The 27,121-nt window shown below is 42.1% G+C and overlaps 1 protein-coding gene across 8 annotated transcripts in view; it reads right to left on the bottom strand.

Annotated features, from left to right (window-relative positions):
* SNCA (synuclein alpha) overlaps positions 1 to 26,522 on the bottom strand; it is a 126,485-nt gene extending 99,963 nt beyond the window's left edge. For 2 of the 8 annotated variants that reach the window (XM_002717000.5, XM_051820174.2), the window contains exons 1-4: positions 24,816 to 25,003; positions 24,170 to 24,315; positions 18,568 to 18,609; positions 9,820 to 9,962 (exon numbers count right to left, since the gene is read on the bottom strand). In XM_002717000.5, the coding sequence (XP_002717046.1) occupies positions 9,820 to 9,962; positions 18,568 to 18,609; positions 24,170 to 24,290 (306 nt within the window). In that variant the 5' untranslated portion in view covers positions 24,291 to 24,315; positions 24,816 to 25,003. Of the gene's footprint in view, positions 1 to 9,819; positions 9,963 to 18,567; positions 18,610 to 24,169; positions 24,316 to 24,605; positions 25,004 to 25,037 lie in introns of those variants that run through there. The other 6 variants (XM_070047864.1, XM_070047868.1, XM_070047865.1 and 3 more) reach the window with 6 other exon arrangements.
* Between the last annotated feature and the right edge of the window lie 599 nt (positions 26,523 to 27,121).

The raw sequence follows: 27,121 nt of genomic DNA, 5'->3' as shown, positions 1-27,121 counted from the left end.
ATCACTTCATCAGTGAGTCCATAACTCTCAAATGTTAGGAAAAAAGTTGCATGAAGCTAAATATGACAACCCTGGTAAGTCACAGAAAATAAGTGGAAGGAGGCTTAAACATAACAGATCACAAAGTCAAAGCAGATATTTTCAGCCTGCTTTTGTTATTCATCTAGCACACACTTAACTATCTTCTTGTTAATTAAAGCAGGGAAATGGAATATCTGCTTTTGGCCATTTAAAATAAAGATTCTGAAAGATGGTTTCAGATCTACTCTTCTGATTTTCCCAAAATGGCATGGTTTAGGAACTTCATTTTGATTCTGCAGAAAAATAAATAGCTCCACTGCATCTGGATATCTGAAGTATCGAAAGCTATACATATTTCAAGTTTATTTCTTGCATGGAAACTATTAATTGCCATCTAGATAGATCTACACCAAAGTGGGATAGGATAATGAAACCAATCACTGTACTATTTCTCAGGCAACAGATTCATATTATTCAGAACTTTCAAACTCTGAAAATTAAAAAAAAAAAAACTCAGGAACCTACTCTTCTAGAATATTCCAGATTGTATTAAAGAAAAGCCATTTGTTCAGCAAGGTTTTGTTTGAGCAACAGCTACACGCACAGCACTGAGGTGATTAGCGCTACATCGCAAACACAGTAACACTACAGAACAACTCTGACTGAAGATACTCTCTTTGTACAATATTCCTGGTACAAGAAGTGGGTAACACAATTTTATCTATATAACATCACTGTTAGGTTGAATTTAAAATTTCTGCCAATGCTAAAAATGCCTTTTCCTACTTTGTCTATCAAATGAGTTAATTTTAAGAAATGAACAGTATGGCTGATAACCTTTTCAGTGTGCACAGGTGAAAGCAAAGATCGGATCTGTTACTCTGATGTATTAAATAGACAAGCTAAGGGTGGGCATTTAGCCCAGTGGCTAAGACGTCAGTTAAGATGCCTGTCCCACACCAGAGTGCTTGTATTTGATTCTCCGGTTCAGCTCCTAATTCAAGATTCCTGCAAATGAATACCCTAGGAGCAAACAGATGATGACTCAGGAGTTGGGTCCATACCACCCACATGAAAGATCTGGATTGATTTCCTGGATCCCAACTTTAGCCCGGCTGAGCCCGGGCCTTTGTAGGCATTTGGAACTTGAACAAATGATAGCATTCTCTCTCTGTCTTACTCCCTCTCAAGTAAATAAACAGAAATTTAAAAATAAACAGAGAAGCTAATGTTTGAAAAAACAAATTCCTAAAATTCAAGACACACTGTCATTTTTAAAAAATTATTTTATTTATATAAGGAGAACAAATTTCATTTATTTTTAATCTAATGTTTTAAACCAGAAATCATTATTAAGGGTGATTCCAGTCATGTGACTGAATTAACAATGAAACCACTTAGGTAGGTATTTCTTTTGATTTCTTCTTGATCAATTGGTGGTTCAGGAATGTATTGTTTTATTCTTACATGTTCTTGGATTTTCCAATTTCCTCTTGCTATTGATTTCTAGTTTAATGCCATTACAGTTAGAAAAAATATTTGATGATTTCAGTCTTCTTAAATTTGGTGAGACTTGTTTTTTGATCTCACATACGATCTATCCTGAAAAATGTCCCATGTGCACTTAAAAAGAATATGTATTCTGCTACTGGTGGATAGAGTGACCTGTGCATGTTTATTATACTAATTTGATCTACAGTGCTGTTCAAGTTGCCTTTTCTTTATGACTTGTCTAGATGATTAATTCAGTGTTCAAAGTGGAATACTGAAATCGCCTACTATCTTTATTTTGCTACCTTTTTCTCCCCCTCAGTCTGTTTTGGTTTTTTTTTGTTTTTTTTTTTGTTGTTGTTGTTTTTTTGTTTGCTTAAATGATTATGTGCTTGAATGCTGGTTGCACTTATACTTACAATGGTTAAATCATCTTGGTGAACTGACCACTTTATATGATATTATATATGATGTACAAGCTGAATATCCCTTATTCAGCAAGCTTCAGATCAGAGGTGATTCAGACTTTGAATCTTTTCAGATTCTGAAAAAATTTGCAGATACACAGTAAGATATCTTGGGGATGGAATCCAAGTCTAAACATGAAATTCACTTATGTTTTATTTATATTTTTAAGAACAGGTTTATTTTATTTACTTGAAAGGCAGAGTGACAGACAGAGAAGGAAATACAGAGACAGAAAGAGATCTTTCCATCTATTGGTTTAGTTCCCAAATGGCCATAACAGATGGCGCTGGGCAGGGCTAAAGCCAGGAGCCTGGCATTCCATCTAGGTCTCTCAGGTGGGTGGCAGGGGCCAAGCACTTGGTACATCTTCCTCTACTTTTCCAGGTGCATTAGCAGGGAGCTGGATCAAAAGTGAAACAGCCGGGACTTGAACTAGCTCTCTGAAATGGGATGCCAATGTAGACAGCCACAGCTTAACCCATTAAACCCTCAGGTATGTACACTTCAAACACAGCCTGAGGGTAGTTTTAAATCACCTGTTTGTGCCTGCATTTTGACTGTGACGTGACAAATGAGACAAGGTGTGGAATTTCTCATTTGTGGCATCATGCATTTTGTGGCATTCAAATGATAACAGATACTCACAGAGTATCTTGATAACTTGATAACAGAGTAACTTGATAACAGAGATACACAAAGAGTCATGTATTACATTATATATAACTTTCTTTGTCTCTTGTGATAGTTTTGGACTTGGAGTCTGTTTTGTCTAATACAAGTATAGCCATCCCTGTTCTAATTTGTTACCATTTATATACAATATCTTCTTCTATCCCTTCACTTTCAGACTATGTGAACACTTAAAGCTCAACTGAGTCTTTCCCAGGCACCATATAGTTGAATCTTGTGGTTTTTTTATTGATTTGACCATTCTATATAGTTTTATCCATTAATTTGAAATATTAGACATTTTCTTTTTAAAAAATTTTATTCATTGATGTTTCTTCATTTGAAAGACACAGAGACAAAGAGAGAAACAAAAACAGAGTTTCCATATGCTGGTTTATTCCCTCAAACACCTGTGACAACTAGGCAGGGCTAGGCTTGAAGCCAGGAGGCTGGAACTCATCTAGGTCTCCCACATGCGTTGTAGGGATATAAGTATCTAGGGCATCGTTTACTGCCTACCAGGTGCACATCAGCAGGAGGCTGGAAGTGAAAGTGGATCCAGGCCTGAACTTCCACATGGGATAAAAATATATCAAGTGTGTAACCACTGCACCAAATGCTCGTCCTACTCTATTGCTTCTAATTAAGTAAATTTAATTTATTTACATTTGAAGTAATTGTTAATTGGTAAGAACTTCCTACTGCTATCACCTGAGGATATCAAGGGATAAAGAAACAGAAGTTGACAAAATTTAACATTTTTCATATCAAAACTCTCAAAAATTAGGTGTGGAAAGAATATAGCTGAACATCATTTAAAAAAATCCATCTAACACAACTGACATCACATTAAACAGAAGAACTGAAAGTTTTTCCTCTAAAATCAGGAACAAGGCAGGAATGTCCACTCTTGTCACATCTATTCAACATAGAACTGGAAATCTGGAGCTGGCACTGTTGTGTAGCAGGTAAAGCCCCCTCCTGCAATGCTGGTATCCCATATGGGCACTCGCTCAAATCCCAGCTGTCCCACTCTGATCTAGCTCTCTTCTGTGGCCTGGGAAAGCAGTGGTAGATGGCCTAAGCCTTTGGGCCCCTGCACCCGCATGGGTGACCTGGAAGAAGCTCCTGGCTCCTGGCTTCAGATCAGTGCAGCTCCGGCTGTTGTGGCCAATTAGGGAGTGAACCATCAGATGGAAGACCTCCCTCTCCCCTCTCCCCTCTCCCCTCTCCCCTCTCCCCTCTCCCCTCTCCCCTCTCTCTCTTCTTCTTTCTCTGTGTAACTTTGACTTTCAAATAAATAAACAAATCTGAAAAAGAAAAAAAGAACTGGAAATCCTAGTCAGAGCAATTAGCAAGAAAAAGAAATAAAACACACCTAAATTGCAGAGCAAGAAGTAAATGTGTCCATGTTCATCTCACATGAATAAAAACTCAAATTACTCCAATAAAAAAAGGTTAGGTCTTGTAAACAAATTCAGTAATATTACTGGATACAAAAAGAACATACAAAAAACTGTGGAATTTTTATAGACTAACAAAAAACTATCCACAATAAGAAATCAACAATCCAATTTACAATAGCATTAAAAAATGTAATAATAAAGTTAATCAAGGATGTGGAAGATCTGTGTAATAAAAACTATAAAGCAGTGTTGAAAGAAACTACAGAAGACATAAATGAACGGAAATGTATTCTGTGTTCATAGATCAGAAGAATCAAGATTGTCAAAATGTCCACACTATCCAAAACAATCTAGAGATTCAATGTACTCCTTCTCAAAATTCCAGTGACATTTTCCTCAGAAATAGAAAAAACAACCCTAAAAGTCATATGGAATTCAGAAGAGCCAAGCAAAAGACTCCAAATAGCACAAATAATCTTCAGCAACAACAACACAGGTATCATTATAGCTTATTAGCTGAACCCATCACACTGCCTTGTTTCAAAATATACTACAAAACTATGATAATCAAAAGAGCATGTATGAACATAAAAACATACCTATGGACAAATGAAACTGAATAGAGAACCCAGAAATAAATACACACACTTACAACTGATCTTAGACATAGATACAAGAACACAAAATGGGGGAAGGATAGCTTCTGCAATAAATGGCGTTCAGAAAACTAAGTATCTACAAGCAGAAAAATAAAATCAGACTCTTATTTCACAGTATATATCCAAATCTGAACACTGAATAAAGACATATAACATCTGAAACTGTAAAATTAGATGAAAACAGAAAAAATCATCCTACCATTGGTCTGGGGAGTGATTTTTTGTACATGATAATAAAAGCACAGGTAACAAGTGCCAAGAGAGAAAAATGGGATTGCACCAAACCAAACAGCAAAGAAAACAATCAGCAGAGTGATGACTCAACCCAGGGGATGGCAGAAAATATCTGGAAACTACACATCTGATGGGGTAAATATCTAAAATACATCATAAGAAACCCAGGCAACCCAATAGCAATAAAATAAGCATGCTGATTTTAAAATGGCTAAGGACCTGAATAGACATTTCTTAAAATAAGACCTACATCTTCAAAGAAGGATGTACCTTTCTTTGAAGGGAGGAGAGAACTTCCACTTTGACTATGACCTTGTCTAAACAAGATAAGAGTCGGAGAACTCAAAAGGCTTCCATAGCCTTGGAAACTCATGACTGGAGCATAGGGAGATTACTGATGCCATAAACAGGAGTGTCAATTTGTAAAGTCAACAACAGGAGTCACTGTGCACTTACTCCTCATGTAGGATCTCTGTCCTTAATGTGCTGTACATTGAGATTTAATGCTATAACGAGTACTCAAACAGTATTTTTCACTTTGTGTTTCTATGTGGGTGCAAACTGTTGAAATCTTTACTTAATGTATACTAAACTGATCTTCTATATATATAGAAAATTGAAAATGAATCTTGATATGAATGGAAGGGGAGAGGGAGCGGGAAAGGGGAGGGTTGTGGGTGGGAGGGAAGTCATGGCGGGGGGAAGCCAATGTAGTCCATAAGCTGTACTTTGGAAATCTATATTCATTAAATAAAAGTTAAAAAAGATGAAAAAAAATAAGACCTACAAAAGGCCAACAGGTAAATGAAAAATACAAACAAACAAAACCTCAGTACCATTAATCATCAGGGGAATGCAAATCAAAATCACAAGGAGAGATTACCTTTTACCTGTTAGCATAGCTGTTATCAGTAAGTCAGAAGAGAAGAGAAGACAGGATGTGGAGAAAAGAGAACCCTTGTTCTCTGTTGGTAAGAATGCTGATACAGCTATTATGCAAAACAGCTTGGAGATTCCTCAAAAAATTAAAAATAGAACTACCTTATCATTAGTAATTCTACAATTAGGTCTGTAACTTAAGAAAACAAAATCACTCTCTTGATGAAATATTGCACTCCCGTGTTCACTGTAGCATTATTCACAACAACCAAGACGAACAAATCCAAGTGTTAATGAAAGGATGAATGGATAAAGAAAATGTGGTAGCACACACATAGAATATTATTTAGCCTTACAAAAGAAGAAAATCATTGCATTTTCCACAACATGGATGAATGTTGAAGACATTACGCAAAATGAAATAAGCTAGGCATGCAAAGACAAACACTGCATGATCCCTCTTCTCTGTAAAATCTACAAAAGTCAAACTTGTAGTAACAGAGAGTGGAACGGCTGTTACCAGGGGTTAGGGTTTGAAATGGGGGCTGCAGGTCAAGTGGTACAAAATTTCAGTTATGTAGAATGCATCATTTCTGGAGATGTAATGCATAGTATGTTGTCTATAATTAATAACACTGTACTGTACGGTTAAAAATTTGCTCAGATAGTAGCTTTTAAATGTCACCATGAAAAAGAAAAATACAACTATATAAAGAACAACTTACATTGTCTTGATTGTTGTAATCACATCACGATATATGAATATATTAAAACATCAATTCGCACTATAAGTCTATACAAGCTCTATTTTCAATTATCATTTAATAAAAATATATACGAATTTTATTTATTGATTAAACTTTAATAAAGTTAAAAAAGAGAAAACCACTTGGATAATTATGGTCATATCTCTGTTAACATCAGAAGTATACCAAAGCAATCATGCTTTAAAGAGATAAAGTTAACAAATAAAAAAAAGAAAGAAAAGTAACTGGAACTCTTGGTTTCAGAAAAAAGAGAACAAAACAAGAAAACAGAAAGAGAAGGAAACAAGAAGGGAGGAGGGGTGGTGGAAGTCTTGCCTCCTCATCAGCCAGCCAACAAGGATCCAAATTCCCTCACAAAAGCACAAAAGGTGAAAACCAATGCCATTACTTCTGCTACAGTTTTCTGACCCTGAAGAGAGATGCCAACTACCAAGAGAATGACCCACATTTCTAGAAACCTGATATCTAAGAGCTCTAATTGTTACATCCCTCTTACTCTAAGTTTCTGGCACATTATGAGTAACCATTTCTTGAATGATAAAGGAATGTCTCAATGAGGTCATTAACAAGCAAGTTAAGGTTTTAAAAAACAAGCTTACTTCTACTCACAAGGAACATTTTGTTCATAGTCTGAAAGATTAAACTATTTCAAATTTCACAGCAAATAATTTGAGTGATCTTATTTAAACCCTTTAGATATTTTGGCATCCCATAGATGTGCTGATTATATGCAGTTATTGAGACATTACTTGAATTGTTATGGAAACTCCCAACTTCATTGCTAAACTGGGCTTTAATAACTTTCTAGTACAGTTTTCTCATTACATGAAAAAGGGACTTAGGAGAGATGAGAAAGCTCATCCAGCCAGTTAAGAGACCAAGCAGAATGTGAAGATGAACCATTCCAACTGCCAGTCTATGTTATCTTCTACAACTGTGCTGCAATTTCCATAGTTTATAGCTTCATTCTCATATGAAAAATTTATAAGAACCTGAACTACCCATAGAGAAATATCTCCAAATGGTTAATTTTGTCCCATCGTTTAGATTTCTACTCTAAAATATTAAACTGAGTACCCGTAGTTTCTAGAAGGCACAAGCTCAATTTTGTAAAGATGAAACACTTCTATGCCTCGTCTGCTATTTACATAAGCCTTAAATCGGGACAGCAAAGGTTGGTGCATGTTTCTTTATACTACAAAGCAATGAAATTCTCCAATTAAATCTGCTTGTCCATAATTCAATTTGTGATGGCTGGAAGGAAGGTAGATTCTGAAGAAGTGGCTGGGGAAGTGATGCAGCAGTTGGAAAAGCACCGTTGGTGTCCAATCTGCTACAATCTACTATAACTGACTATGCAACCTGCCTTCCTTTGTCTGGATTTCATTTTCCACAGCTGTAATTCCCGGGAATTGCTAGAAGTCATAGAGAGTAAGTGTGGCATCCTTCAATGAACCTCCTCCTGACACCTAAGGGGCATGTGTGTGTGTGTGTGTGTGTGTGTATGTGTATTCATTTTCCTGGGTAGAGGACCCATAACTTCTTTTAGCTTGTAAAAAAGTATCTAGGACAAAAAATATATTAAATGCCTCTGTACTAATTTCTAAGATCCTTCCTAATTTCTCAAATATGACAAAACCAAAAATGTAATTTCAAATGGAAAATAGATATTAGCACAAACAAGCCTATTTGGAAAGCATATCTGCACACACAGTCCCATCATGATGAAACAAAGATACATTCAAGTGTTGGCTAAAAGAAGTTCACTAGAAGCCCAGTCAGTTCTTCATAATTAGCAGGAACTGGCAAACACAATGTAACTGCATATGGTGAATCGAAGTCTACAACAGGTTTCTAGTCCTGTCTTTTCATTACCAGTGTTTTAATGTGCTGTCAAGGTCAGCCTGCTATTTTGATTGCATGAGGTAGAGACAACCAATAACATTCTGCCAGCAAATGAAGCTCCCTGCTTTGTTTTCAGAATATCCGTTCCAAAACCATGTTGACTGCAACTTTCAGATGCTTGAAGAGCCACCATTTTTATAGTATATTGATTATAAAAAACTTAGACACTAAAAAAGTCATTCTACCTATTTCCTTCCTCTCTTCCCTTCTTAACTTAATAAATGTTCACTGAATATATTGCATCCATTGGGAGCTCTACCAGAGCTGATACTGTAAAATACCAATAAACAAAATACATACACCCCACCCTCTTGATGCTTGCATTGAAGAAGGGAAAAACAAAATTATCAACACCCATAAACAATAAGCAAATTATTTATTATTTTTAAAGGTGATATCTACTTTGGGGGGTGAGAGAATTATACAGATTGGGAATATAAAAGGAGAGGAGAATGGCTCCAATTTTAAGCAGGTCAGCTCTCCCCAGAAGGTGTCGTTTAGGGAAGATCTGAGGGGAGTCAGGGACTTCTGCTGCCTTGGGGATGAACTTACAGGCAGAGAGAGGAGAGAAGGCAAAGAGGCAGGGCTAACTTGTTCAAGGGATAGCAAGGAGGCCATTGTGGCAGAGCAGAAACAAAATCCTCCTCCTCCTGTGGCCATGAAATTTATAAAATGTCATCTTTCACACAACACCTCATATTCTATTACTTCCATGTATAAAACAGAAGGTTTATAATCTTACTAGAGTCCTCTATTTGTTAAGAAATACAAAGTTACAATTCTGAGAATTCAGCAATCACCTCAAAACAGGTTTCTGGTAGTATATGCATTTTGAGTCTGTGTTCTCACAAACATATATGTGTATGAACTGCTATGTAATATGCAAATATGCCATTTAGCAGGTGATGACATGAAGAAATCAAGTACCAAATATGAGTAAAGGATTTTTATGTTGGAACTTTAGAGATTAGCCACAAATGATTGGCGTTTCCAACAAAGAGGCATTCCAAGATGCACAGTTAACATAAAGCATCCATTCTTTGTGAAATGTCATTGTTCCTTTTGGCATTTACCACATCGCTCATTTCATTAGTGCTCTTCCAGAAACTGAAACAGTCGTGATGACTGTACAATTTGCATGGCATTTCTCGGTGTTCATACCCTAAATACAAGCTCCATATGAAAGAAGTACTTTTTTCTGAGGAGAATCAGGCAGTACTCCCCCCACGGCAGTCATCTTGTTTCTGAGTTTCGCCTCCTTTGAGAATGAGCCATGATCTTGCGATAGTTTAAATATAACATCAAACTCACACAACATACCTTGCCTTGCTGGTCTTTTTTGACGAAGCCGGTGGCGGCTGCAATGCTCCCCGCTCCTTCCACTGTCTTCTGGGCGACTGCTGTCACACCTGTCACCACTGCCTCTCCAACATTTGTCACTTGCTCTTTGGTCTTCTCAGCCACTGGGGTGAATGAAAAGCAATAGCAGATTAAAGACAGCAGCAACTTTATAAAATTCTACTTCCACTAACAGTCAACTTCCATTCAGCCTGTATTTTTTTCTTTTTTTTTTTTAAGATTTTTTTTTTATTTGACAGATAGAGTTAGACAGTGAAGGAGAGAGACAGAGAGAAAGGTCTTCCTTCTGTTGGTTCACCCCCTAAATGGCTGCTGCACCGATTCAAAGTTAGGAGCCAGGTGCTTCTTCCTGGTCTCCCATGTGGGTGCAGAGGCCCAAGCACCTGGGTCATCCTCCACTGCCCTCCCGGGCCACAGCAGAGAGCTGGACTGGAAGAGGAGCAACCAGGACTAGAAACCGGCACCCATCTGGGATGCCAGCGCCACAGGCGGAGTATTAACCAAGTGAGCCATAGTGTAAGCCCCAGTTCAGCCTGTATTTACACAGGCTTTAGGCAATTGAAGGATCACAGGAAATAGTAGCTACCAAGATTTCTAAGTGAGAGGGATTACTCAAAATCTGCATCTTCACTGACATCTTGTTATAATCACACAGACTTTAGAAGGTGCCTCCTCTTTAATGATCACAAGTGTAGGCCCACAAGCAGCTTGGGTTTGACTTATTTTTAGGAAAGTTGCAGAAAGTAGCACTTCCAAAGTCAGATATAGTGGAATCAGACTCAGCAAGAAATTTATTTCTTTATTTCAATTTCAGGGCCGATTCTTCTATCTCAATCAGCAAGTTCATTTTCAGCAGATTGCTGAGCAACATGACACATTCTACCTACAGGTTGAGCATCCCTAATCTGAAAATTCAAAATTCTCCAAAATCTGAAACATTTGGAGTGCTAACATGATGGCACAAGGGGAAAATTCCACACCATGAGACTTTGTTTCATGTACAAAATTATTTAAAACACTGTATAAAATAGCCTCCAGGCCAGTCATATACGGTATATGTGATACTCAAATCATGTGTATAGACTTGGGTCTCATTCCCAAAATATCTTATTTGGTATATGCAAATATACCATAATTCCCCCCACCGAAACAAAAGAAATCCAAGATCCAAAACACTTCCAAACCTAACTATTTTAGATAAGGGAGACTCCAACTGTTTTTGTGCTCATACATGTTACTATCAAAATGCACAATGGCAGAGGAATGGTTAAGAAGGAATTCTGAACCTTTTATAAAATTTCAGTTTGTGAAACAGAAAGGTTCTTAATTATAAGATTGTCAGTAATTTTAATGGGAACAAAGCATCTAGATTTTAAGTTAATATGAAAATTAAGAGGCTTATTGAACATATAATTCACTTCCATAAAACAAAATATGATATAATAATTCAGTATATTTCTAAAACCAATTAAAAATTTAGAGAAGATGGTGTAAATAATGTAAATTTATAATCTAGAGATTTAATTTCTTATCAAAAACTCCCAAAGACATCCTAGAAATGTACCTGCTTGTGGAATCAAGTTTTCTATATTATTTCAATATAATTATATAAAGAAAGCCCAAATAAAATTTTAATTTCAATTAACTAAAAAGTTGTATGCAACCAAATATAAAAGATTCTATGCTGTTAATAATTCAATACAGGGGGCCGCAGCACATGGTGCAGTGGGTTAATCCTCTGCCTGCGGCACCGGCATCCCATATGGGCACCAGTTCTAGTCCCCGCTGCTTCTCTTCCAATCCAGCTCTCTGCTATGTCCTGGGAGAGCAGTGGAGGATGGCCCAAGTGCTTGGGCCCCTGCACCTGCATGGGAGACCAAGAAGAAGCAGTGCAGCTCCGGCCATTGCGGCCAGTTGGAGAGTGAACCAACGGAGGGAAGACCTTTCTCTCTGTCTCTTCCTCTCACTGTTTGTAACTCTACCTCTCAAATAAATAAATAAATAAAAATAATAATTCAATACAGAAATAAAACCATCCATTTCCATCCAACCTGCTATAACATCCATCCATGCCATGAAGCCTTTGGTCCTGCATCTCTTATTTGTCTACAGAATCTCTGCCCTCTTTCCTTCTGCTCCCACAAACTCATTCCTGTTCTGCTTTTTCCCCCAACATTCAGGAATTTGGGGTTTTGAGGGATTCATTCATTAGGCACTCCATTAAGAATAAAGCCATATTTTCATGTTTCACCATCCTTATATCCTCCTGGTGAGCCTCTCTCTGAGAAACATCTCCAAATGCTACTCGCGTGATCCTTTTCAGATCTTACACCACTAGTTTGGGGCGTCAATAATTAAACAGTGGCACAAGGCAATTTGTTTTCAAGTAGAGTGTTTGGGTCAAGAAAGCAAGGGTGGTGAGTAAGGACTCTCATCCAGGCACTGTAGGGAAGGGTGAAGCAGCCACACAGTCTAAAATCAACGAACCCACAGCAGGTGTTGTTCTCAGTCTGCCTTTTGCCCAGAATTCTGCAGGTTTGCCTAGTGACGTTGTGCCACTGAACATACTAATGTCTCTGAAGGAGTAACAGCTATTTACAATTCAAAGTTCAATTTAAATGCCAGTGAAAAGCTGTACTGGAAAATTTATGTTTTTAAACATTTCTGGAGTGTTGATCTTTTAAAAATGGTGAATTATGTATTTCAAGTTGTCATTTTTTCCTTTTTTAAGAACATGAACAGAAAGTTTTGCTTGAAATGAACATTTTCTTGTTATAAATCTCCCAGTAAGAAAAAAACAGATTTTGGTTTTTTTACAAACTCATAGTTTCTCTGCCCTTCATGAATTTTACAAAATCTAGGCAATCCTTTAGATAGAAACTTTTATCTATTATTTTAATGCATCCAAACTATACAGTAAAGTGTATTTGTTATGTAATTGCAACTCATGAGGCTTTGTGGCTGTAATGATACATAATTTAGGTATATTATAAAATGACAGCATATACAGGCGGCAATAATAGACATATGTACTAAGATTTCTTTAGGACTGACTTTGCTAGTATGTTCCCTGTTGCCTGTGAGCCTCCTTTTTATACCTTTGAGAACTTTCAGACTGTTTCCCTTTTCCCTGCTCATCAACACTCCAAAGAGGGATAAAACAAAAGCTAAGAAGACACATTCAAGTACATTTTGGATATAACAAATGGCAATTATTTTTAAGATAAAAGACTTTCTAATGAGGGTCAAAGGGAGACACTACTCCAAACCAACTGATGCTATAATATTTTGATCTCATTTAGCTTTTCCCCAAGGTCCCTCTCTTTCCCATTTTGGTATATGCAGCTCCATCTGGCCAGAAACCTTTAATTCACCCCTGTTGACTCAGCTAAGTCAATTCCTTTGTTAAAACCCAGCTCAAATGTCACCTTCCATGTTAAAAGCATCTTCTCCCAGAAAGTGCTTTGTTCCTTCTCCTGCAACTCCGAATCATTAGAAACATCTCTACTATGACATAATTATTCATTTATCAGTGTGTTTGTTCCAATCCATCACCCTATTTTGACTCATCCAAAATTAAGGAGCTTGTTTTATGTTCCTTTATGTTATTTCATGGTGATAGGTAATTTAGAGTATGGGCCAACATCATGGCACAGCAGATTGAACTGCCGCCTGCAATGCCAGCATCCCATATCAGAATGCCGGTTCTGAGTCCCCACTGCTCTGCTTCTGATCTGGCTCCCTGCTAATGTGCCTGGGAAAGCAGTGGAAAATGGCCCAACTGTATGGGAACCTTCCACTCACATGGAGTTCCAGGCTCCTGGCTTCAGCCTCGCTCAGTCCCAGTTGTGGGCATTTGAGGAGTGCATATATTTCTCCATCTCTCTGCTGAAAGTAAATAAGTAAGATTTTAAATAACCCTACTCAACAAATTAAGTAATTTATCTGACATGTGAGAGAAATGGTACGAATGGCAGCAAATTTCTTCCATTGCATTTCTCATAGCCACATTAGTTATGACAGCATTTTTGATATTTTACCACTGTCGAGGCGTTTAACTGGTTTAACAACCACAAAGACTGCTCATGCCCATACCTTCATGGCCTTGCTGCTCAGCAGCGTTTCTCATAGGTATCTGGAATACAAGTCTGTTCGAACCCCCACTAACTGAAGATCTCAACAGTCAAACAGATTAAAAAAAATCCTAGTTTATAAACTGTGTTATGCAAATTTACTTCCTGTAGATTATTCAATATGATAAAGAGAAGATGTGGAATGCAAAGTTTTCAACAAGATAAAACTATAGAAACATGAGCTGGTGGATGGATATTCTTCGGAAAATGTTTTCTAAAATGTTGCCTTGTACCTGCCTCAGTTACCATCCCCTTCCCCCTTCTCATACACTTTGGGGCATTCTGGAAAAAACTAAAATATTGTGACATGTCTACAGTTATCCTTGTAATTCATCTCCTCCATGAGATAATGTTATTAGCTAAGTACTTGAATTTTTACACAGGCTCTGAACACTGCCACTTGCTTATCTGCTTTTTAAATGTAAATGGTTCTCCCTCAACTATCACGATGAAATATCATTAATCTTGGTTGGGTCTCTTCAGGCAGCAGCACAGTCTCCCACTGTCAGCTAGACAGTCCTTACTAAAATCCATGCTTACTATCATCACATTGGTAGAAGGTCCCAAGAAGACAATACAGCCCATTTACTTGGCTACTTCTCTGTATTACGTAATTTGGTTATAACAAAGCAAATGAAAATTACAAAATTTTCTTCTAATAGACTCAGTTTCAAGGGATGCTGATTTCTTCTTACATCATCATCCATTATTGTCGCTCCCCGTCTTCGTGGAGGAACGACACAGGACCCTGCGCTGTTCTTTCGTCTGCTCGGCCCTCCCCGGGTTTGCTGCTGGTTCTTCCCGGGTTGGCTACCGTCCCTTCCACCTCCGTGGAAGGGCGGTTCCCCCTAGCCACTTTCCCCACTTCCACGGGGGAGCGGCACACCACCGGCCGGCTCTCTCGGGGGCTGCTCAGATGTTCCTCAGGTGTTCCTGGTGCATGTTGTCTCTCTCCTCCTTTATAGTCCTCTTCCACCAATCCCAACTCTGCTACCCACACGCCGAGTACGCTGCTCTCCTCCAATCAGGAGTAGGTCCTACAGTTTATTGGTTGAACTGGAGGCAGCTGTATAGAAGCTGTTTCTCCCTTCTCAGCACCATATTGTGGGAGAACAGATGCATAGAATAAGTCTTAATTCCAGTAACTTAGTCTAGTCCGAGTTGCTCCCCACAGATCCCCCTTTCTTTTTATTTTTTGGCGTTGATACGTGCCTGTCTTCGGTGCCCCGCGGCACACACTCTGCTCTGCTTGCTAGAGTTGCCCACAGGTGCTTACAAGCCCTACCAATCAGGCAAACCGAGTCCGGGTCCTCTCTTCGCCATGTTGTGAGGAGGTTTTTAGGCGCTGATGCGTGCCTGTGTTCGGTACCCTGCAGCACATGCTCTGCTCTGCTAGAACTGCCTGCAGGTGCTTACAAGCCCTATCAATCAGGCAAACCGAATCCAAGCCTTCTCATTGCCGTATTGTGGGGAGACTTATTGGTGTTGATTCGTGCCTATGTTCGGTGACCTGTAGCTCATACTCTGGTCGAGCTGCCTGCTGGTGCTTATCGCCTTACTAATCAGGCAGACCGAATCCAAGCCTTCTCATTGCGGTGTTGTGGGGAGACTTATTGATGTTAATTCGTGCCTGTCTTCGGTGACCTGCGGCGCATAAGCTGCTAGCCCCCCGCAGGTGCTCACCACCTCCCTAATCAGGCAGACCGAATCCAAGCTCTCTCATTGCCATGTTGAGGGGAGGCCTTATTTTTCTCTATTTCTCTATCTCCGGGCATTCCTATCTCTCCCATTTTACTTCTATCTGCCAGCATTCCTATTTCTCTCATTTTACTTCTAAACTTCTGTTTCTCTTATCCCCGCGGCTTCCCGGCGCCCACCCCGAGGCTGCTTCTCGGCGCCTCACCCCGCGGCTTCCCGGCTCTGAGCCGCTTCCCGGCTTCGCGTGCTCTCTGCGGTCTCTGCGCCCCTTCGCGCCTGCACCACGGCCTTCGCGCTAGCCCCACGTTCCCTATCTATTCATGCCCCGCACACTCTCTCTGCACGCAGCGGCTTCCGCGAGTCACACAGCGTAGCTTACGTTTCCGCCACCGGTATTCAATCTAAGTTCCCCGGGCTAACCTGGCGAATTCAACCTAGCTTACGCGTCTCCGCCTTATGGTTTGGCTTCCCGTCTTTTGCTCCCCAGGCTAATCTGACGGATTCCAACCTGGCCCACGTTTCTGCCTCTGGTTTAACTTTTCGCCTTTTGCTCCCCGGGCTGACTTAAAGAATTCCAACATAGCTTACGTTTCCGCCTCGGCCTGCCCCCGCAGTTTCAATTTCCCTAACATTTTTCTCTACCCGGTATGTTTCCCTAAGTTTTCTTCCAACAATATTCCTCCCTCATTTCTCCTGGCTTCTCCCCACAGTCCGTATCCGAGTCTGTTTGTTCTAGCTTTCACTTTCGCTTTCGACCTTAGAGATTTCTCCCAGCTTCCCCCCGTAGTCCGTATCTGAGTCTATGCCTAGGCTTTCAATAGCTTCTTCCGGCACCTTTTCCATCCGGCTTTTCCCTAGGCTCTTTGCTAGTCTCTCTCTCCGGTATTTTCCCACTTCTTCCCGTTTCTTCCCTCCTAGGTTTCCTATCCGAGTCACGGCACCATTATGTCGCTCCCCGTCTTCGTGGAGGAACGACACAGGACCCTGCGCTGTTCTTTCGTCTGCTCGGCCCTCCCCGGGTTTGCTGCTGGTTCTTCCCGGGTTGGCTACCGTCCCTTCCACCTCCGTGGAAGGGCGGTTCCCCCTAGCCACTTTCCCCACTTCCACGGGGGAGCGGCACACCACCGGCCGGCTCTCTCGGGGGCTGCTCAGATGTTCCTCAGGTGTTCCTGGTGCATGTTGTCTCTCTCCTCCTTTATAGTCCTCTTCCACCAATCCCAACTCTGCTACCCACACGCCGAGTACGCTGCTCTCCTCCAATCAGGAGTAGGTCCTACAGTTTATTGGTTGAACTGGAGGCAGCTGTATAGAAGCTGTTTCTCCCTTCTCAGCACCATATTGTGGGAGAACAGATGCATAGAATAAGTCTTAATTCCAGTAACTTAGTCTAGTCCGAGTTGCTCCCCACACATTATCAAAAGTACTCACTTAAAAAGTCATATACAAAAATCACATGAAATTCATTTTCCACCAGCTAAAAAAATGTTAAGAAAGATCTGCTATAGAGCAATCAAAAGTAAAAACTATATAACAGAAACTATACTTTCAGTTATCTAGTTCATTTACTCTTTTACAATTGAGAAAGTTAAACCACACAGAGTTTAAGTATCTTGGCAGAAAATCACATAGCCAGTAAGGAGAATAAATTTGAACTCAGGAGATCTGACTTCTGTTTATGCTGTTAATTTTTACATTGGATTAAGACTCTCATTTCATTTCCCCATTTCTATTTTATAACACTGACAGGAACATGATACGTTTAAGAGGCATTATTATATGTAATGCCTTCTTATCGTGTGAATTGTATTTCTGATGATATCTCCTATTTCACCCTAACTATCAGGGAGCATGGAGTACTTCGACCGTGAGACTCAACAACAGCAAGTTTATGGGCTCATAATTTGTTACATTTTGGTTCTTCTTTGATTCTGCTATAGCTATCCATGACCCTCATCCTCCTTATTACCATCATCACTAACATTTTCATCACTTTTGCTCTCTCTTTATTATAAACCTTCTTACAGACCTACTCAAATTCTTGGTAAGATCAGATTACTGATCATTGTAAGTGTTGCCCAAAACATACTCTCAACCATAAAGAAAACATTATAATCAGTTGAGGATCAGAATATTTTATTGGGCTCTCCAGAGAAGCTTACTTTAATCCCTTGAAAAATAGAAATCTTTACATTTTATTTACACTAGCAAATTGCCAATTGGGCAGAATACTTAAATGTCCAACTACCACAAATTAAACACAACTGGTCAATTCAAAGTTATCAATCTTGACAATGAAATATATGGTTTATCGGCTGGCGCCGTGGCTCACTAGGCTAATCCTCCGCCTAGCGGCGCCGGCACACCAGGTTCTAGTCCCGGTCGGGGCGCCGGATTCTGTCCCGGTTGCCCCTCTTCCAGGCCAGCCCTCTGCTGTGGCCAGGGAGTGCAGTGGAGGATGGCCCAGGTGCTTGGGCCCTGCACCCCATGGGAGACCAGGAAAAGCACCTGGCTCCTGGCTCCTGCCATCGGATCAGCGCGGTGCGCCGGCCGCAGCGCACCGGCCGCGGCGGCCATTGGAGGGTGAACCAACGGCAAAAGGAAGACCTTTCTCTCTCTCTCTCTATCACTGTCCACTCTGCCTGTCAAAAAAAAAAAAAAAAAAAAAAGAAATATATGGTTTATCTACTTATAAAAAGGACCTATTTAAAAAGTACTCCATAAATCATCAAGTACGTTCAAGGCTGATGGTCTCATAGGATGATCCTGTATGCACACGATGGTTCTTTACAATTACACTCTAGATAAATGATGCTGGGGCCATACTAGTTACTAGGCTATATTTCAATCCCATCCTGGACCCAAGCTTTCTGGAACTTACCTGTTGTCACACCATGAACAACTCCCTCCTTGGTTTTGGAACCTATGAAAACAAACAAATTCAAAATATAAGCTTCAAACTACCTTATCTTACTAATTCGCTAGTTTTAAACACAACTAACTTTAAAATGCTCCATCTTCAGGAGCTCATATGTAATGACAGCTTCAGCATGTAAAAGAACTAAAGTGAGGAAACCAATAAACACCACAACAAGTACAAGGCAAAACTAACAGGAAGTTCTCTCCAATTAAGATTCTTGCACATGGGGTCTGCGCTGTGGCATAGCAGGTTAAGCCGCTGCCTGCAGTGCCGGCATCCTATATGGGCACCAGTTCAAGTCCTGGCTGCTCCACTTCTGATCCTGCTCTCTATTATAGCCTGGAAAAGCAGTGGAGATGGTCCAAGTCATTCGGCCCTTGAACCCACATGGGAGACCCAGAGGAAGCTCCTGGCTCCTGGCTTCAGATTAGCACAGCTCTAGCAGTTTTGGCCAGCTGGGGAGTGAATCAGTGGATGCAAGACTCACTCTCTCTCTCTCTCTTTCTCTCTCTCTGCCTCTCCTTCTCTAACTCAAATAAATAAATAAATCTTAAAAAAATTCTTGCACAGAATGTTGACCTCATCCTCTTGCTTCGCACTTTCTAATAACAACTTTTAGTGGGGAAAAAAAGGTGATAAAACACTGGGACCCAGAGGGAAGACAATTTGGCTTCAGATCTGAAAAAGCTTTACAAATACAACACAGCAGAGAGATTAACTCATGAAACATGAAATAGAAGACGGAAGGAGACAGAGCCTTAAGATTCACTAACCACCTCCTATCTATGAGGCATTTTAGATCTCATCTCATTTCATGTGCATAACATCCACTTAATATAGGTGTCTTATGCCCATTTTTTACATGAGGAAATTAAAAATCACAGCTAAGTCATTTGCCTAATGTTACACATAAAATAGGCTATAAGCACATTCAAACTAGGTCTCTTCACATGGCAAGAAACCCCTCCTCCAAATACAAACAGCATAAACAAAGTAAAAAATCCCCTCAAATCTTGACCATTATTAAATTTGTATATAAATTATTATATAATTACTAAAACTGTTAATTTTAATCATAGCCATTCTAATGTTAGCTTCTTCATTGAAATTCATACTTCTTTTTAATTATAAGGTTTTTAGGTAAAATAATACATTGAAAATTTATTTGAAAACTACTCTATAACTCAAATAATGTAGTTCTATCAAGAAATAGAAAAATAAAGAGAAATAAAGGTGTAAAAACTGAGGCGAATTTAAACCTATATGTAGATGCTAAGAAAGTTATCCACCTTTTGTTTAAAAATGCACAAAGTTGGGGCCAGCACTGTGGCTCAGCTGGTTAATGCCCTGGCCTGAAGCGCTGGCATCCCATGTAGGCGCTGGTTCGAGACCCCACTGCTCCATGTCCTGTCCAGCTCTCTTATGTGGCCTGGGAAAGCAGTGGAAGATGGCCCAAGCAAGTCCTTGGGCTCCTGCACCCGCGTGGGCAACCTGGAGGAAGCTCCTGGCTCCTGGCTTCAGATCCGTGCAGCTCCAGCCATTGTGGCCAATTGGGGAGTAAACCATAGCATGGAAGACCTCTCTTTCTCTTTCTCTCTCTCTCTCTGCCTCTCCGCCTCTCTTCTCTCTGTGTAACTCTGACTTTCAAGTAAAATAAATACATCTTTAAAAAATGAAAAATAAATAAAAATGCACAAAGTTGGGGTTGGTGTTGTGATGCACTGAGCACTGTATGGGCACTGGTTCTTTTTTTTTTTTTTAAGATTTACATTTATTTATTTGAAAGGCAGAATTAAAGAGAAAGAGAGGAAGAGAGAGAGTGAGCAGCCCCACAATGGCCAGGGCTGGGCCAGGCCAAAGCCAGGAGCCAGAGCTTATTCCAGGTCTCCCACATGGGTGCAGGGGCCCAAGGATTTGAGCCATCTTCTGCTGCTTTTCCCAGCCTGTTAGCAGAGAGCTGGACCAGAAGAGGAGCAGCCAGGATTCAAACCAGTGCCCATATGGGATGCTGGCACAGCAGATGGTGGCTTAACCTGCTATACCACAGTGCTGGCCCCACACTGGTTCTAATCCCAGCTGATCTACTTCTGATCCAGCTCCCTGATAATGTACCTGATAAAGCAACAGAAAATGGCCCAAGTGCTTGAACCCCTGGCACCCACATGGGAGACCCTGATAGCATTCACAGCTCCTGGTTGTGGCCATCTGGGGATAGAAGATATCTCTGTATATCCTGAACCACCCCCCATAACTGTGCCTTCCAAGTAAATAAATAAAACCTTCTTAAAGAAGAGCATGGAGTTGGGGCCAGTGCTGTGGCACAATGGGTTAACGCCCTGGCCTGAAGTGCCAACATCCCACATGTTGGCACCAGTTCAAGGCTCCGCTGCTTTGCTTTTGATCCAGCTCTCTGCAATGGCCTGGGAAAGCAGTGGAAGATGGCCCAAGCTCTTGGGCCCCTGCACCCATGTGGGAGACCCAGAAGAAGCTTCTGGCTTCTGGCTTCGGATCGGTGCAGCTGCGGCCATTGCGACCAGTTGAGGAATGAACCATCGGATGCAGGACCTCTCTTTCTCTACCTCTCCTCTCTCTGTGTAACTTTGACTTTCAAATAAATAAATAAATCTTTAAGAAAAAAAAAAGAGCATGGAGTTTTAACTCTAAGTATGAAAAAAATAACTGCACACATTTTTAAAACAAAGGAAAAATGTATTCTTTTTATTAAAATTAGCACATAAGATTAATTGATTACTGTGAAAAAAACTGAAAAACCATGGAGTGGAGCACACTTAGGCGAGTGTTCTGGTTAAAAATGCTGCGCAAGCCACCAGCTGTTCAATAAACAAAGAATAGATATTTACATGTTTATTTAATCGTATGATATTATAAAGATAACTCAGATAACTCCTGGCTCAAATTTTTAGAAACACAAGTTTGATCTAGTCTCCAGATTCAAATTTATTGTATAATTTTGAAGTACTCATACATATTTATGTCCTCAAAAATGTGATGGGAGCAGCATCCCATATTTGAGTCTCAGCTCCTGTTTCTTGTCCAGCTCTCTGCCTGGGAAAGCAGTGGGCCACTGCCAGCCACATGGGAAATCCCAGCCATTGCGGCCATCTGGGGTGTGCACGAGCAAATAGAAAGTGTCTCTCTCTGTCTCTCAATCCCACCCTCTCTATCACTCTACCTTTCAAGTAAATAAATAAATCTTTAAACAAGAAAATAATGTGATGACCAATGGGCTAATTCATAGAACTCACTATCTGGTCCTTTACAAAATAAGTTGTCAATCCCTGGACAATACTATTGTGTCTCCACATTATCATTTTCCTCCTGAATCCTATATATAACTTACCTTTCATTAGAGTTCTGAACATAGCCAAAAAATTATATGTAGAATATACTTGTGTGTGTTAAATAGCATGGTAGAAAATGGTTTAACAAATATGTGACACATAAACAAGTTAAAATTGTATACAACTGGGCCAGCGCTGAGTCATAGTAAGTAAACACATGGCCTGGGACACCAACATACTGTATGGGCACCAGTTAATCTCGACTGCTCCACTTCAGATCCAGCTCCCTGTTTATGGTCAGGGAAAAGCAGCAGAAGATGGTCCAAATATTTGGGCCCTGTCACCCACATGGGAAACCAAGATGAAGCTCCTGACATCTTGACTTCGATCTGACCCAGCCCTGGCAATTGCAACCATGTGGGAATTGAACCAGCAGATGGACTCACTCTCTCTCTCTCTCTCTCTCTCTCTCTCTCTCTCTCTCCATATATATATATACACATATATATAAAATTCTGATTTTCAAATTTTTTGAAAAACTGTATATAATCATCTCAAAGAAAATAACAGAACTGATCTCTGAGAAATAAAATCATTTCACTTGCCCAAACTCATAGTCAACACGAAAGCAAATAAGTGTTGCAGATGATAAAACTTATTCATTACCAGGAAAGAGCAAAGTATTAAATTAATATTTAGTAGTTTCTGAATTTACAACAAATGACTAGAGGGAATGTTGACTCCCTAAAGAAAAATCTTTAAACACACAAATTATAGTCAAAGGAGCTTGTACTTACAGAAGTTGGAAAACTGAGGACCAACAGAAAAATACTGATCATCTTTGTCATTGTTTCAGTATTACCAATTCTAACTAAAATGATACAATTCATCCTTTACAAAAAAACTTGCACTTAACTTCCCAATTTTTCCCTCTTGTATCAGCCTATTTCAATGATATTTCTGAAAACATATTTGCAGAAAAAAAGTAATTTAACTGAAGACTTACGGGAAGATCAAGCCAACATAAAAAGAGTCTGAAGAACAAGGAAAAAGTACTCTGCTGTAAACTGTAAAGAGAAGCAGTCATAAAAAGCATCTCAAGTGTAAGTTTTCTCCTGTGATCTACATCTGAGAGTAGCTCAGCATCTTTCACTCCACAGACACAGGCACAGCAAGTGTATCGCCCATGCCATGCAAATGCTCACCCTCCACCTGCCTGCTCAGGCTATGGCTCCTGCTGCTGTAGTCGCCACCAGAGAAGGCAGCAGAGCTCAGAGGAGCAGTGGAGAAAGAAGAGAGGAACAGGCAATGTGTGTGTACATAATGAGTCTTCAAGAAGTTCTCCCAAAAATGCCTACTGGGAAAAACTTATGCATGCATTTCAAAAATGTTTGACACTGAAATAAACTTCTCTTTTCATTCAATTTTCCATGATCCTTTGTAGTGCCTTCCATGTGGATATGTACCTATGTGTCCATTTGTTCTCCAAAAAATTTAAAGTAATTTGCAAAATAACACCCAGTTTAACACAGTTCAAGATACAGATAAGAGGGTCAAGCTCTTGGCGGATACTCCCAGGTGGGAATTTAGAACCAAGTAGAGTGATAGGCAACAACTGCATGATTATTTTCTGCATGTCATTTGAGAGATGAACTACATAAATATTTCTGAAGATAGCTGCAGCACCTTTAAGCACTTCCTTCAGCCTTTGGACCGAGTGTCCACAGGAATCAAGGCATCACAAGGAGTAATCACAACACAGAATAACCTCTTCTTTCCATTTTGGAGTTACAGTCACAGAGCAGGGCTGTATCAAAGTCTTATTTTATAATTGCCAGACATTAAAATTAGTAAATATTATTCATCATGATAAAAGAGATCAATAGTCGATGAATTATTTTGATCATTAGAAATGTTTTAATTTTTTAAAAAAGGACTAAGTTTTCCAAACAGCCCTCTGAATACAGCCACTCATTCATTGGGGAAAAAAAGGATAAAAAAGTTCTAAGTGTTCTAAGTGTTACTGCAACATTTAAAAATCTGGGGAAACAAAAGATTAGCCACATTTTCTCACGATTAGCTCAAACATACACCTTCACATTCACCTACCTACCCAGTCCTCCGACTCAATCCATCCTTTTGACAAGTGATGATGCAAGAACGAATCACGTGAGAAATGTCAGCATTCTTGTATCCATCATTGTAACTAATCAATCAGGGACCAGTATCAGAATGACATGGGAGGTGGGGGGGCTACCTACCTACATAGAGAACACCCTCTTTTGTCTTCCCTGCAGCCTCTGCCACACCCTGTTTGGTTTTCTCAGCGGCAGCCACAACTCCCTCCTTGGCCTTTGAAAGCCCTTTCATGAACACATCCATGGCTAATGAATTCCTTTACACCACACTGGAAAACACAAAATACATGCTGAGTGAGAACTTTTTGGTAAAAGCAAGCAAAATTCAAACCATCCAAGCTAAAAACAAAACAGAAAACGAAAACACTAAAAATCTGTAGAAATCCCCAAAAGCGTGAAAACTCTTTGACGTGACCCCTCATTTCAACCACCTGGACAAAGCAGTCCGCCCCTCACTCCCACCCCAGCCCACTCCCCTTAAGCTTTAGCTTTAGGAATTTCTCCTCCCCCATCCATCTTGACTCATGCTGACCAGGGAGAGCATCTGAGCTGTTCTTACTGCATCTCAGAAGTGGAGTGGCAGGAACAGATGCGCCCTTCTTCCAACTTCCCAGGGTCCAAAGGGTGACCCTCTAAGTCAGCAGGAGGTTTAGAGGAAAGACCTCAGGAAAAGGACGGGAGCTGGGGGCCATGGCCAGGCGCATCCTTAAAATGAATCCCAGAAGAGGGGTAACAGGTTGATCCCAGGGGAGGGAAGAGCACTACTCACTCTGCATGTGGTTAAACCGCAAGACAACAAGGAAGGAGCCAGGGGACGCTCCTCTGAATCCACGGTGCCCTCCACCTCCGCCCTCTGCTATCTATCCGGAGCAGGCGCTGGTCTTCACCCGCTGGCAGCGTCCACACCCCTGCCAGCCACACTAAAGGGCGTTCTCAGCCGCACCGCACCCCCAAGCACACCTAGCGCCTGCACCTGTTAACCCCTTCCTACCTGTTGCCTTGTCCCCTCTGCACTTTATTTAGAAATTGGCCAAAGCTGTTTCCTCTCTTCTCGGGAAACAGCGAAAAAGCGGCCTACGGGGTGGCGGTTACCGTAAGAGAAGAAAAGTTGGATGCTCTTGCTCCACCCAGCACCCGGCGCTTCCGCGGGGAAAACGCACCCCGGAGAAGCCGCTGATTTCGCAGCCTTTGGGGAGGCCGGGGAGAGCTGGGTCAACATCCACTCCTGACGTGCACGCGAGGGACCTGCACGCCCCACCAAGAGCCTGGACACCGCGGTCCTGGGGTGCACCCTACCACCACCCCGCGTCCGCGGCGGCTCCTCTGCCTTCCCGGGTTTCTCCACGATTTCCAAAGCTGCCCGTTCAGAGCCACAGGTACTCACCCGAGAACTCTGCTTCTCCGGGACTCCGAGTCCTCCCCTCCCCCCCTTTCCCTTTAATTTAAACAAGTGCCAAATATTATTTAAACGGGCCAAGGGAGGGGACGGGAGCGCACAGGAAGGGCGGAGGCGGCGCCAAGAGACGGATGATCCCCAGAGGAGGCTGCCGTCAGCGCAAGCCAGCGACGGGAGGCGGGGGACGTGGGAGGCACACGCGCGAACCTCGCGTCCAATTGCCACTCCCCGTCCCCCGCACGGAGGATGGGGGAGGAAGAAAGCGAGGGTCGCGAGGGAAGGCGGGCGGAGGGCTGGAGGTAGGCGCAGGGCGGGGCTGCGTCCCGGGGCTGCCCAGAGGCCAAGCACACACCTCGCTGCGCGTCAGCACACACTCCCGCTCCGCCGTCGTCCCGCTCGCGGGCCCCTGGTCGCGGCCGTCCTCCTCCTCGCCGTCCTCCTCCACCTCCTCCTCCGGCGCCCGGATCTCCTCGACTCACCGCCCCCACGGCTGATTTGTCAGCGCCTCTCCCCGCCCCTCTCCCGCGCTCGCTGCGCTCCCGGCGCGTGCTCTCGGCTCTCGTGCTCCGTGGGGAGGGGGTGCGGGGCAGGTGGCCCCGGCCACTGCAGCCGGCCGCCTCGGCCTGGGAGGCGTAAAGGCGCGGGGCCCGGTGCTTCACCGCAGGCTCAGAGGCACCGGGAACGTGCGGACCTCCGGAGCGCTTTGGCTCGGGCTGAGGTCTCTTCTTTCCACCCGCTCCCTCGCTGTCTCCTTTCCTCTGGTTTCTCGGGGACCTCGCTCCCAGCAGAGCCTAACCCTGGGGCTTGGGGACCGAGGAATGGGCGTCGCAGCCGAGCCTGGCTCCGGGAGCGGACGGAGGAGACACGGGGCGCGGCGGGGGCGCCTGCACCTGCCCCGCGTCAGCCCGCTTCCTGACACTTAGCACACGGCCGAGGGGCGCCTCGTGCAGGGTCGCTTTTGTTCGAACATCCTCGAGGTTTTCTGTTCTCGCTTAACCCCGGGTGAGCCCGAAAGGGTCCCGCGGGCAGGCTGGGGACCACCGAGCAACAGATACAGGTTCGGGAGGCACGAGGGGACTCGTCAAATCGTCTCCCTACCAGGCTCTCACCATTTTCTTTTCCACCAATCAGCGGCTGCCAGAAGCTGATTTTTTTTTTTTCCCCATCTGTGAAGCAGGCAATAAATATTCCCCAGCCGTCGAAAGCGAGCGGCCCCAAGGCTTTTCGCTCTGGAAACGCGGCTTCGTTTCCAGACCCCAGGACAAGGTCTAGGAGGCAAATCCAACGTGGTGCACGTTGCCCTCCGAGCTGACACCCCCTCCCCTTACACGGCACACGCGAGAGAGCCCCCGCCGATTTCTGCGTCGTTTAACGCATTTTCACCCTTGTCAGTGCTGGGTGGAAAACAGCTGTTCCTAGATCACACCAGAAGGGAGAACCAGGCTCCCCCCCTCCAGCAGAAGGCCTTGCTTTCCTGGCCCGGTTCTTGGAGATGGGCTTAGCACGGAGGGGAGAACAAGGCTCTGCTGCCTCGTTTGTTCCTTGGTCTGTTTCTGTTTTTCTGCCGCTTGCACGCATCTGGGTTCTGAAATTTGAGTCAGATGTGCTTTCCACCTATAAAGCACAACTTGAAACCACAAGGGATGGAAGCTAACGACTACATAGAAAGGATAGAGATA

Source organism: Oryctolagus cuniculus, chromosome 8 (genome assembly GCF_964237555.1).
Source record: "Oryctolagus cuniculus chromosome 8, mOryCun1.1, whole genome shotgun sequence".
Taxonomy (NCBI): domain Eukaryota; kingdom Metazoa; phylum Chordata; class Mammalia; order Lagomorpha; family Leporidae; genus Oryctolagus; species Oryctolagus cuniculus.
The sequence above is the reverse complement of the archived record's forward strand: the minus strand, read 5'-3'. Positions and strand labels throughout refer to the sequence as shown.